A 13133-nucleotide genomic window follows, 5' to 3' on the forward strand; every position below is an offset into this window, starting at 1 on the left:
TCATTAAGAATGACCAGAAAAAAGAAAAAAAAAACTTAAGCTACAATGCATATAAAAAATAGTGTAGGCAAATAATTTCTGACTAAGCCCTGAAAAACAAAACACAAGCAACAAAACCAAAAATAAACAAATCACAGTAAAACAAATAATCAAGAGTTAACAGACAACCTGCAGATTAAAAAATATTTGCAAACAGTGCAACTGACAGAAGATTGATATTGAAAATTTATAAGGAACTCAAAGAACAACAACAACAAACCAAATAACCTTATCATAAAGTGGGCAAAGAACATGCATAGATATTTTTCAAAATAAGACATACAAATGGGCAACAAGAATATTAAAGAATACTCAACACCACTCATCATCAGAGAAGTGCAAATTAAAGCCACAGTGAGGTACCAGCTCACGCTAGTCAGGTACCAGCTCACGCTAGTCAGAATGACTATTACTACAGAATAGAAAAATTATGTTGGCAAGGTACACAGTGAAAAAGAATGCTTATACACCACCATTGGTGGGATATAAATTAGTGCAAACTCTTTGAAAACCAGTGTGGAGATTTCTCAGAGGAACAAAAATAGAACTACCATTCAGTCCAGCAATCTCACTGTGGGGTATCCCACACACACACAAAGTCGTATTAAAAAATCCCTGCACGCATATGTTTATTGCAGTAATATTCACAATAGCAAAGACGCAGAATCAACTTAAGTGTCCTTCAATGGATGAATAAAGAAAATACGGTATATATTATATAATTCACAAATACATATACACACATAAAATGGAATACTATTTAGCCGTAAAAAGGAATAAAATTGTGTATTTTTTTGGAGCAACATGGATGGAACTGAAATATCTTAAGTGAAACAACTTAAAAACTGAAATTCACATATTGCATGGTCTCATTTATAAGTGGAAGCTAAATAATTTGCACAAATAGGCATAAAGTGTGAAATAATAGACATTGGAGACTTAGGTGAAAGGGTGGGAGAATAGTAAGGGATGAGAAAATACTTAATGGTCACAATGTACATTATTTGTGTGACGATTACACTAAAATGCCAGACTTCACCACTGCATAATATAGCCACATAACAAAACTGAAATTGTACCCCTTAAGTATATACAAATAAAAGAAAAAATAGATTGACAAAAACTGTCCACGAGAAATCATAAGCATTTAACTTACTAAACAATAACTTTAAATGAACTATTTTAAATATGTTCAAGAACCTGAAGGACTAAATAACATTTTTAAAAAATGACTTATGAACAAAATGATATTGTCAATGAAGAGATAGAAATGGTAGAAAGGAACCAAACAGACATTCTAGAACTAAAAAGTAAAATAACTAAACTTTTTAAAAAATAACTAAATGGATTCAACAGTTTTGAGTAGATAGAAAAAAGAATCAGTGAAGATGAATATTGAACAACTGATAATACAATTTTAGTAGCAAAAAGAAAAATGAATTTTTTTAATGTGATTAGAATTTAAGTGACATTTGGGACAAGAGGACCAACCTACACTTTATAGGAGTCTCAGAAGAAGTGGAAGAAAAGGGAATAGAAAAAATATCTGAAGAAATAGTGGTCAAAACCTTCTCCAATCTGAAAATATGAACTGCATACCTAAGAAGCTAAAGAATCTCCAACTAGGACAATCTCAAAAAAATCAACGGAGAGAAAGATTATAATTAAGTTGCCAAAGGAAAAAGAGAAATAGAGAATCTTCAAAGCAGCGAGAAAGAAGCAAATCCTCAGATAGAAGGGATCCCCAGTAAAGTTTATAGATGATTTCTCATCAAACATCATGAGGACCAGAAAGCAGTGGGATGACATATTTAAAGTTGTAAAAGAAAAAAAAGGAGAGACAATCAATAATTCTAAAACTTGCACAATTTTCTAATGTAAAACAATAAATTTTATATCCGTCTTGTTGAAGAATGAAAAATTAATTAATGCATGCACAGATAAACTAAATATAAGAGGGTTTATTATTGGTAGACCTGCCCTGTAAATAATTTAGGCTGAAACGAAAGGACTCTAGACATCAACTTAAATTTGTATAATTTTTAAAAAAATGATAAGGTAATTACATATGTAAATTTAAATGGCAATATTACTAAACTTTGGGGTTGAAACTCCTCTTTATTTTCTATATGAATTTAAAGAAAAAGCACAGTATTCTCTGATGGTAGTTTGTATTTCTGTGGGATTGGTGGTGATATCCACTTTATCATTTTTTATTGCATCTATTTGATTCTTCTCTCTTTTCTTCTTCATTAGTCTTGCTAGCAGTCTATCAATTTTGTTGATTTTTTTCAAAAAAACCAGCTCCTGGATTCATTGATTTTTTTAAAGGGTTTTTTGTGTCTCTATATCCTTCAGTTCTGCTCTGATCTTAGTTATTTCTTGCCTTCTGCTGGCTTTTGAATGTGTTTGCTCTTGCTTCTCTAGTTCTTTTTTTTTTTTGAGACGGAGTCTCGCTCTGTCGCCCAGGCTGGAGTGCAGTGGCGCGATCTCGGCTCACTGCAAGCTCCGCCTCCCGGGTTCACGCCATTCTCCTGCCTCAGCCTCCCGAGTAGCTGGGACTACAGGCGCCCGCTACCACGCCCGGCTAATTTTTTGTATTTTTAGTAGAGACGGGGTTTCACCGTGTTAGCCAGGATGGTCTCGATCTCCTGACCTCGTGATCCGCCCGCCTCGGCCTCCCAAAGTGCTGGGATTACAGGCGTGAGCCACCGCGCCCGGCCGCTTCTCTAGTTCTTTTAATTGTGATGTTAGGGTGTCAATTTAAGATCTTTCCTGCTGTCTCTTGTGGGCATTTAGTGCTATAAATTTCCCTCTACACACTGCTTTGAATGTGTCCCACAGATTCTGGTATGTTGTGTCTTTGTTCTCATTGGTTTCAAAGAACATCTTTATTTCTGCCTTCATTTCGTTATGTACCCAGTAGTCATTCAGGAGCAGGTTGTTCAGTTTCCATGTAGTTGAGTGGTTTTGAGTGAGTTTGTTAATCCTGAGTTCTAGTTTGATTGCACTGTGGTCTGAGAGACAGTGTGTTATAATTTCTGTTCTTTTACATTTGCTAAGGAGTGCTTTACTTCCAACTATGTGGTCAATTTTGGAATAGGTGTGGTGTGGTGCTGAAAAGAATGTATATTCTGTTGATTTGGGGTGGAGAGTTCTGTAGATGTCTATTAGGTCTGCTTCGTGCAGAGCTGAGTTCAGTTCCTGGATATCTTTGTTAACTTTCTGTCTCGTTGATCTGTCTAATGTTGACAGTGGGGTGTTAAAGTCTCCCATTATCATTGTATGGGAGTCTAAGTCTCTTTGTAAGTCTCTAAGGACTTTCTTTATGAATCTGGGTGCTCCTGTATTGGGTGCATATATACAAACTACCATCAGAGAATACTATAAACACCTCTATGCAAATAAACTAGAAAATCTAGAAGAAATGGATAAATTCCTCGACACATACACCCTCCTGGATGTGCTTCCTGGATACTAAACCAGGAAGTACCGAATCCAGCAGCACATCAAAAAGCTTATCCACCATGATCAAGTGGGCTTCATCCCTGGGATGCAAGGCTGGTTCAATATACGCAAATCAATAAACGTAATCCAGCATATAAACAGAACCAATGATAAAAACCACATGATTATCTCAATAGATGCAGAAAAGGCCTTTGACAAAATTCAACAACTCTTCATGCTAAAAACTCTCAATAAATTAGATATTGATGGGACGTATCTCAAAATAATAAGAGCTATCTATGACAAACCCACAGCCAATATCATACTGAATGGGCAAAAACTGAAAGCATTCCCTTTGAAAACTGGCACAAGACAGGGATGCCCTCTCTCACCACTCCTATTCAACATAGCGTTGGAAGTTCTGGCCAGGGCAATCAGGCAGGAGAAGGAAATAAAGGATATTTAATTAAGAAAAGAGGAAGTCAAATTGTCACTCTTTGCAGATGACATGATTGTATATCCAGAAAACCCCCATTGTCTCAGCCCAAAATCTCCTTAACCTGATAGGCAACTTCAGCAAAGTCTCATGATACAAAATCAATGTGCAAAAATCACAAGCATTCTTATACACCAATAACAGACAAACAGAGCCAAATCATGAGTGAACTCCCATTCACAATTGCTTCAAAGGGAATAAAATACCTAGGAATCCAACTTACAAGGGATGTGAAGGACCTCTTCAAGGAGAACTACAAACCACTGCTTAACGAAATTAAAGAGGACACAAACAAATGGAAGAACATTCCATGCTCATGGGTAGGAAGAATCAATATCATGAAAATGGCCATACCGCCCAAGGAAATTTATAGATTCAATGCCATCCCCATCAAGCTACCAATGACTTTCTTCACAGAATTGGAAAAAACTACTTTAAAGTTCATATGGAACCCAAAAACAGCCTGCATTGCCAAGTCAATCCTAAGCCAAAAGAACAAAGCTGGAGGCATCATGCTACCTGACTTCAAACTATACTACAAGGCTACAGTAACCAAAACAGCATGGTACTGGTACCAAAACAGAGATATAGACCAAGGGAACAGAACAGAGCCCTCAGAAATAATGCCGCATATCTACAACTATCTGATCTTTGACAAACCTGACAAAAACAAGCAATGGGGAAAGGATACCCTATTTAATAAATGGTGGTGGGAAAACTGGCTAGCCATATGTAGAAAGCTAAAACTGGATGCTTTCCTTACATCTTATACAAAAATTAATTCAAGATAAATTAAAGACTTAAATGTTAAACCTAAAACCATAAAAACCCTAGAAGAAAACCTAGGCAATACCATTCAGGACATAGGCATGGGCAAGGATTTCATGTCCAAAACACCAAAAGCAATGGCCAAAAAAAGCCAAAATTGACAAATGGGATGTAATTAAACTAAAGGGCTTCTGCACAGCAAAAGAAACTACCATTAGAGTGAACAGGCAACCTACAAAATGGGAGAAACATTTTGTAATCTACTTATCTGACAAAGGGCTAATATCCAGAATCTACAAAGAACTCCAACAAATTTACAAGAAAAAAACAAACCCCATCAAAAAGTGGGCGAAGGATATGAACAGACACTTCTCAAAAGAAGACATTTATGCAGCCAACAGACACATGAAAAAATGCTCATCATCACTGGCCATCAGAGAAATGCAAATCAAAACCACAATGAGATACCATCTCACACCAGTTAGAATGGTGATCATTAAAAAGTCAGGAAACAACAGGTGCTGGAGAGGATATGGAGAAATAGGAACACTTTTACACTGTTGGTGGGACTGTAAACTAGTTCAACCATTGTGGAAGTCAGTGTGGTGATTCCTCAGGGATCTAGAACTAGAAATACCATTTGACCCAGCCATCCCATTACTGGGTATATACCCAAAGGATTATAAAACATGCTGCTATAAAGACACATGCACACGTATGTTTATTGTGGCACTATTCACAATAGCAAAGACTTGGAACCGACCCAAACGTCCAACAAAGATTGACTGGATTAAGAAAATGTGGCACATATACACCATGGAATACTATGCAGCCATAAAAAGGATGAGTTCATGTCCTTTGTAGGGACATGGATGAAGCTGGAAACCATCATTCTCAGCAAACTATCACAAGGACAAAAAAACAAACACCGCATGTTCTCACTCATAGGTGGGAATTGAACAATGGGAACACATGGACACATGAAGGAGAACATCACACACCGGGCCTGTTATGGGGTGGGGGTAGGGGGGAGGGATAGCATTAGGAGATTTACCTCATGTTAAATGACGATTTAATGGGTGCAGCACACCAACATGGCACATGTATACATATGTAACAAACCTGCATGTTGTGCACATGTACCCAAAAACTTAGAGTACAATAAAAAAAAAAAACACAAAACAATAATTATAAACCTCTGTCAATGGGTATGTAATGTATAAAGATGTAGTCAGTGACAACAATATAGAGACGTAGATGAAGACGTGTAGAAGCAGAGTATTTGTATACTGCTGAAATAAAGTTGATGTTATTAAAACTAGGTTGTTATAAATGTAAGATCTTAATTGTAATCCCCAAGGTAACCACTACAAAATTAAAATACACATAAGAGAAAGGAGGTAATCAAAGTGGTACACTACAAAAATATCAACTAATTACAAAAATGAAATAATTGAAAAATTGAGAAACAAAAAACATATGCATCAAACATAAAACAAATGGATAAATGTTAAGTAATTGCTTTCTTATCAGTAATAAAATGCATCAAATCTTCAATTAAAAGGCAAAGTTTAGTAGAACAATTTAAAGAAATGATCTATCTGTATGTGCCACCTACAAGAAACTTACTTTAGATCCAAATACACGAAGAGGCTAAAAGTAAAATAATAAAAATAGATAGCTCATGAAAACAGTCACCAAAAGAGCACTTGGATGTCTCTTAATAATGAGATGAACAAACAGACAGAAAACCAGTAAGAAAATAGTGGACATGAACAATATAATAAACCAATTAAACCTAACAAACAGATATATACACAAACTATTCCGCCCAACACAGAAGACACATTTTTGTATTCAACATATAACTGGAAGTTCTAGATAGGGCAAGAGTTACATAGAACATTTTCCAGCATATACCATAGCTTACACCAAAACACAAGCCTTAACAAATTTAAGGAGACTTAAATATTACAATGTGTTTTCCTTCTGAACACAAAAATTGTAACCAGAAATTAGTAACAGAAACTGGAAAACTCACAAATATATGAAGATTAAACGACAAACTTTTAAACAAATTGATCGAAGAATAAAACACAAGGGAAATTAGAAAATATTAGAAAATGTCTTGAGAGAAATGAAAGAAAAACAACACATATGAAGTCACATGGGTCATAGAAAATGCAGTACTTAGAGATATATTTTAACTATAACCAACAAATTTTAAAAAGCAGAAAAATCTTAAATTTACAACCTAACTTTACATCTTAAAGAAAAAAAGCAAGTCAAACCAAAATCTTCATATGGTTGTGTGTGTGTGTGTATGTATTTATTACAGTGATGTATTATTCAGCTATAAAATGAGGGCATTATGCTAAATGAAATGAGCCAAACACAAAAATACAAATACTGTATGATCTCACTTATACATGGAATCTAAAAAAAAATCTAACTCACAACAGTGGAGAGTAGAATGGTGGTTGGTGGTTGCCAAGGGTGAGAAATGGGGGAAATAAAGAGATTTTGGTCAAAGGTACAAACTTTTACTTATAAGATGTGTAAGTTCTAGAATCTAAATTATAGCATGGTGACTATAATAAAAAACTGTGTAATACTTGACATTTGCTAAGGGAGTAGATCTTAAGTGTCCTCTCCAGTGCACACAAGTGAATAGTAAATAAATTCAGTGGATTGATATTTTAATTAATTTTATTGTGGTAATAATTCTGCTATGTATATGCAATCTACATGTGCTCCTTGAATGTTTAATATTTTTATCTCAATAAAGCTAAAAATATAGAAATAAAAATGTATAAGTAAAATTGTATGCAATAGTGAAAGGCTGCTTGTCCCTAAGATTGGGAACACATCCATTATTAAATATTATACGAGAGGCTGGGTGCGGTGGTTCAAGCCTGTAATCCCAGCATTTTTGGGATGCTGAGGTGGGTGGTTCACTTGAGGTCAGGAGTTCGAGACCAGCCTGGCCAACATGGTAAAACCCTGTCTCTACTAAAAATACACAAATTAGCTGGGTGTGCTGGCAGGTGCCTGTAATCCCAGCTACTCAGGAGGCTGAGGCAGGAGAATCGCTTGAACCCAGGAAGCAGAGGTTGCAGTGAGCTGAGATCCTGCCATTGCACTCCAGCCTGAGGTACAAGAACAAAACTCCATCTCAATAAATAAATAAATAAATAAACAAATAAATAAATAAATTATACTGGAGGTTCTAGTCAGAATATCAAGGCAAGAAAATTAAATACATTCACAAAGATTGGAAAGAAAAAAATGCAGAAGAAAAAAGAATTCGCATGAAGCATGGAAAATGACAATCTGTCAAACAGATAATTGGTGTTCATGAAGTAGGAATGGAACAAATAGGACAAAAATATTCATGTAATTATTTTTAAAAATTAAGTTGTTTAAGTAATAAATAAATTTGTTAATCACAGGGCATATCATATTCACAGTACAAGTTTTAAAAAGTATTAAAACCTTTAGATAATAAAAACATCACTAAGAGAGTGAAATAACTTATTTACAAAATGAGATAATGTACTGTGAAGTATGTATCTTGTAAGAGATTTATATCAAGACATTAAAAAACTACAACTCTACAACAAAAAGACAAAACAACCCAATTAAAAACAGGCAAAGGATTTGAATAGACATTTTGCTAAAGATATGCAAATGGCCAATGAGTACAACATGAAAGTTATTAAAAAACCATTAGTTATTAGGCCATTGCAAATCAAAATCACAATGACATAATGTTATACCTACTAGTATCACTATAGTTAGAAAATGTAGAACAAGAGTTGACGAGTAACTGGGAAATTTGGAGAATCATACTTTGTTGGTCCGCATGTAAAATGATGCAGCTGCTGTGGAAGACAGTTTGGTGATACCTTAAAATGTTAAACAGAATTACCATATGACCCAGCATTTTAATTTGGTATCCAAATGAATGTAAAACATGAATTCAGATAAATGCACACTAGTGTTTATAGCAGCATTATTCATAACAGCCAAAAGGAGGAAATAACCCACGTGTGTCTATCAACAGATGAATGGATAAACAAAATGGGGTGTGTGTGCATACTGTGGAATATAATTGAGCCATAAAAAAGAAATGAAGTTCTGATACATGTCACTATATGGATAAAGCTTTTAAACATTATGCAAAGTGAAATTAGCCAGACACAAAAGGGTCAATGTTGTATGATTCCTCTTATACAAATATTTAGAACAGGGAGATTCACAGAGACAAGATTTAGAGTTTACTAGGGGATGGATTAGGAATAAAAAATGGGGAGTTGTTACTAATTGCCAGAGTTTCTGTTTGGATTGATGAAAATTTTTGAAAATAGTGGTGATTGTTGCACAAAACTGTAAATACAATTAATGCCACTGAATTGTACACTTAAGAGGTTAAATGGCAAATTTTATACATTTTACAATAAAAAATATTAAAAATGTGAATTATAATTTAATTTTCATAACAGTATTTTTATTTGTGAAATTTTTTTACAATTTGCTTTTTTTTGGTATGTTCTACATTTTTTTCCATGTACTAAGTATCGTGGGAAGTTCCATCCTCATACTCATGCTGCTTTTCTACTTGCTAATATTGGATACTTCTTGCCAGGCTCTTTAAATTGTGCTGTAACCTGGAAGAAACCTTCCTACTCTCCACAAACCCTGAATAATCCTGAGAGTTTAAACCTCACCTAATTATTCTCTATCATTTAGAAACTAGAGGGGTGGAGGATTGAGAGAGGAACAGTATAAAATTTGAAACCAGTGATGCATTGGCTGAAAAACACTGACATGAATTGTGAGAGCAAAGAAACCACAGCTGGTTTTGCAGGTGCAGTCCAGGTGGGCCTTGGCAGCTGATGTTGAATTGTACGAATTGTAGCTCTTATATTTTCTGGGCTACAGCTGATACTGTAGGTTCAGCTAAAATAGTAAATTACTAGGAGGCATCATTAAGTTCCAATTAAGATTCACTTCAAATCAGGTAGCTCTTCCATCTGAATGTTTTTTCAAATACAGCTCATGTCCACATGCTTTAAGTTGTGCACTAATACATATCAGTAGTACACAATTCGTGGCACCATTAGTAATAAGATTAATAGGAGTGCTATAATTCCAAACTCTGAAAATAAAAGAACTGCAAATAATTTATACAGATACTCTGTCACCATAATTTCCTGCTTTTTAAATGTCTGCTGCACAGAGTGACTTCCTTTCAAAGAGCACTTTATGAGAAGGAAAAGCATAAAGGGTAACTTTAAAGTCAAAATCCTGAAAAAGAATATCTTAGCCAGGTGATTAAAATTAACATCAACAGTGATAAGCCCTTTTGATAGTATGTAGCATTGATATGATGTGAAAAGAATGTCATTTCATCTCTGTGGCCTTCCTCCCCAAAATACATATCCCTAGTTTTCTCAGGAGATAAGCATCAAGCAAAGCCCAAGTGAGGGACATACTACAAAATACCTGACCATTACTGTAAACTGTAAGGTGGGCAAAACCAAGGAAAACGTGAGTAAGAGTCGCAGCCAAGAAAAGCCTGTGGAGACATGACTACTCAATGCAACATGATATCCTGATGAGACTCTGGAAGACAAAAAGAATATTAAATACAATATAAGGAAATTTGAATAAGTTGTGAACTTTATTTAATAACATATTGTATGGGTTCAATAATTGTGACAAGTATACTATAGTAACATAAGATACTACATAGGGAAACTGTCAAATATATAGGAACTCTTTGTACTGTCTTCACAATTTTCTGTAATTAGAAAACTACTGTAAAAGAAAACTGTATTTTAAAAAAGCATTGTTATATTAAAAATGACACAAAACATGTGCAGCAGATGTTGGTTGAAGCCAGAAATTATGCATTTGTAATAAGCCTACGGTGCTCTTTCTGTTGCTGGTGCTGCTTGCCTGGGTCTCATGGAGTGGCAGGCATAGAGTGGCCTCCAGGTCAGGAGAATGGGCATCATGTGGAACTTGTTAGACATACAAGTCATTTCATGTCAGATCTATCGAATTAGAAAGTCTAGGGTTGGGGCCCAGCGGTATGTTTTATAGCAACCCCTCCAGAGGTGCTGATGCGAATACATAAGGAAAATTGATCTAAAATCCACCACTAGCATGTTATTCTCTCCCCCTTTTTTGTTGGAGTGGGAGTGGAAGATAAGTTGGAGGTACGGGTGTATATTTGAAAAGTTAATTCACTGAATAAATAGTTATAAAAATTTACATCTTGAGACTGAATTTTATGCTAAAGAAATGGATTTATGCAATTTGTCCATGAACGTCTAGTCACTGCTTATGCAAGCTTTCCACGGCTATTCATTGACAGAAGGTTGGCTGATTTATATCACCATATAAAAAGAGCATAAATAATAATTTATCAATCATTTGTATCTCCTGAAAGAACTACAAATTATATTTTACAAATTACAAATAAATTACTATTGGATTCCCGATCAGCTCAGGAATTGGATTCCTGATTCTAGCTCACTCATCTAGAGGTTTAAACGTATCTTTTTATTGAATATTTTGTTTAGTTACTAGATACACATATAAAGGATGTAATTTTTTAAAATATATGGTATAATAGCTTTTAATTTCATTTTTGTTTTTCTTGTGTAACCTATTCTCTATATACTTACGTATTTTGGCTTAATATTATGTTTGATAATTTATTCATGTTGATATGTCCACAAATATATTGGAATTTCATAAAAATTTCTTTGGCAAAGAAGGCACAACTTTCCTGTTCTTCAGAGGATTGTTCCTTTCTGATATTTGTAATTACAAATGATGATAAAATAAAAACATTGTACAAATCTACTTTTGCACAAGGATGATGATGTCTATAGAACATATAACCATGAGTAGAAATGCTGGACCCAAAGTTATGACAATATTTTACTTTCCTAGGTATTGCCCCAATTTTCTCTTAGTGCATATTTTAATGGATTTCCCACTTACCAGTTTTTGAGGTATCCTATTGTTCCACATATTCACAACATTTGTTGTGAATTTAACTTCCACCAATCACATGGAATTGAGGTCACCACATACATTTCCAAAGCATATTACCTGGATATTATGAGGTTGAGTATATTTTCAAACATTTGCTGACTCTTCAACTTCTGATCTATCAATTATTTCATCATATCTCTTATTTTTTTCTTTTGGCACATACCTTTATATGAACACTTATATTGTAACTGTTAATCTACATGAGTGTGTGCACTGCAAATATATTGTTCAGGCTGCGGCATGTATTTTTAATTTTTGTGTTGTCTTTTGAGAAACAGAAGATTTTAATTTTGTTTAGTTAACTTCATTACTTTATAGTTTGTATTTCTTTTTTCCTCTTGTAGTAACCCTTTCCTTACTCCTTTCTGTGTTTAGGTTGGCAATAAGACTTTTCTTATTTTGTTTTCAGTCAGGTTTGTAAGGCAGAAGTAAAGCTGTTAAGCTGTGAGTATTATTGCAAGTAAGCAAACACTTGCATATCTTGTGGTTTATCTGCAGGCTCACCTGATTGGTATGGAGCAAAAGCCAAGGGCTTTGGTTCAGTCCTCCACTGCTCATCAGATCTCCCATTTCAGCTTCCTGGGCCAGGTGCATGTGCAGATAGATCCAGCTCAAGGATTATGAACTTCTCCTCCTGATCAGCTGTCATGTCAAGGGTAGAGGCAGTGAGAACAAGATTTTAATTTGCCTTTATGATTTCTGATCTTACTCTCTTCACTTTGCATACATCTTTTCTTCTTGACTATCAGCCACCATACAGTGACTCCAAGTCCACTACCAGATATGAAGACAACCACCTTCCATGGACTTCTTCACTTGCACCACATGTTGTTCTTGGTGAATGGTGTCTCTTATATTCTAATCAATTCTTTTTAGCTCTTTAGCATCTTAGCTTTTCAAAAAATGTGAAAGATCTAATCTTTAAAATAAACTCTTCTTATCCATATCAATCGCATTGATTCTTGTTCCCTAGCCAACTCAAAACACTAAGTTTAACTTTTCAAGTAATGTGGCTTTACACACGTAAATTTTGAATACACAGATTATTAATCAATGTAGAATTTATATTTTTGCATGAGATAAGGCACTGATTTGGTTTTAAGTTCTATAGGAAAACAATTGACCCAGCATCACAATTAAATAGGTCATCAAATGATAATATGCATATGTCTTTCTCTATTACTTTTCATTAATTTATATCCCTGGAACTATTCCACACTGTCTTAAACATTTTGTAATTTGTAATGATAATGTATGTTAATATTCAATAGTATATATCATGCCACCTTGCTCTTCTTAACAGTGTCTT

General features: G+C 34.6%; 1 protein-coding gene across 1 annotated transcript in view; it reads left to right on the plus strand.

Annotated features, from left to right (window-relative positions):
* LOC129136850 (uncharacterized) overlaps positions 1–12770 on the plus strand; it is a 115498-nt gene extending 102728 nt beyond the window's left edge. Inside the window, exon 6 of the mRNA XM_054665474.2 lies at positions 12323–12770. Coding sequence (XP_054521449.1) covers positions 12323–12332 — 10 coding nt within the window. The 3' untranslated portion in view covers positions 12333–12770. The remainder of the gene's footprint in view (positions 1–12322) is intronic.
* The last annotated feature ends 363 nt before the right edge of the window (positions 12771–13133 follow it).

Source organism: Pan troglodytes, chromosome 14, assembly GCF_028858775.2.
Source record: "Pan troglodytes isolate AG18354 chromosome 14, NHGRI_mPanTro3-v2.0_pri, whole genome shotgun sequence".
In the NCBI taxonomy this organism is placed as follows: domain Eukaryota; kingdom Metazoa; phylum Chordata; class Mammalia; order Primates; family Hominidae; genus Pan; species Pan troglodytes.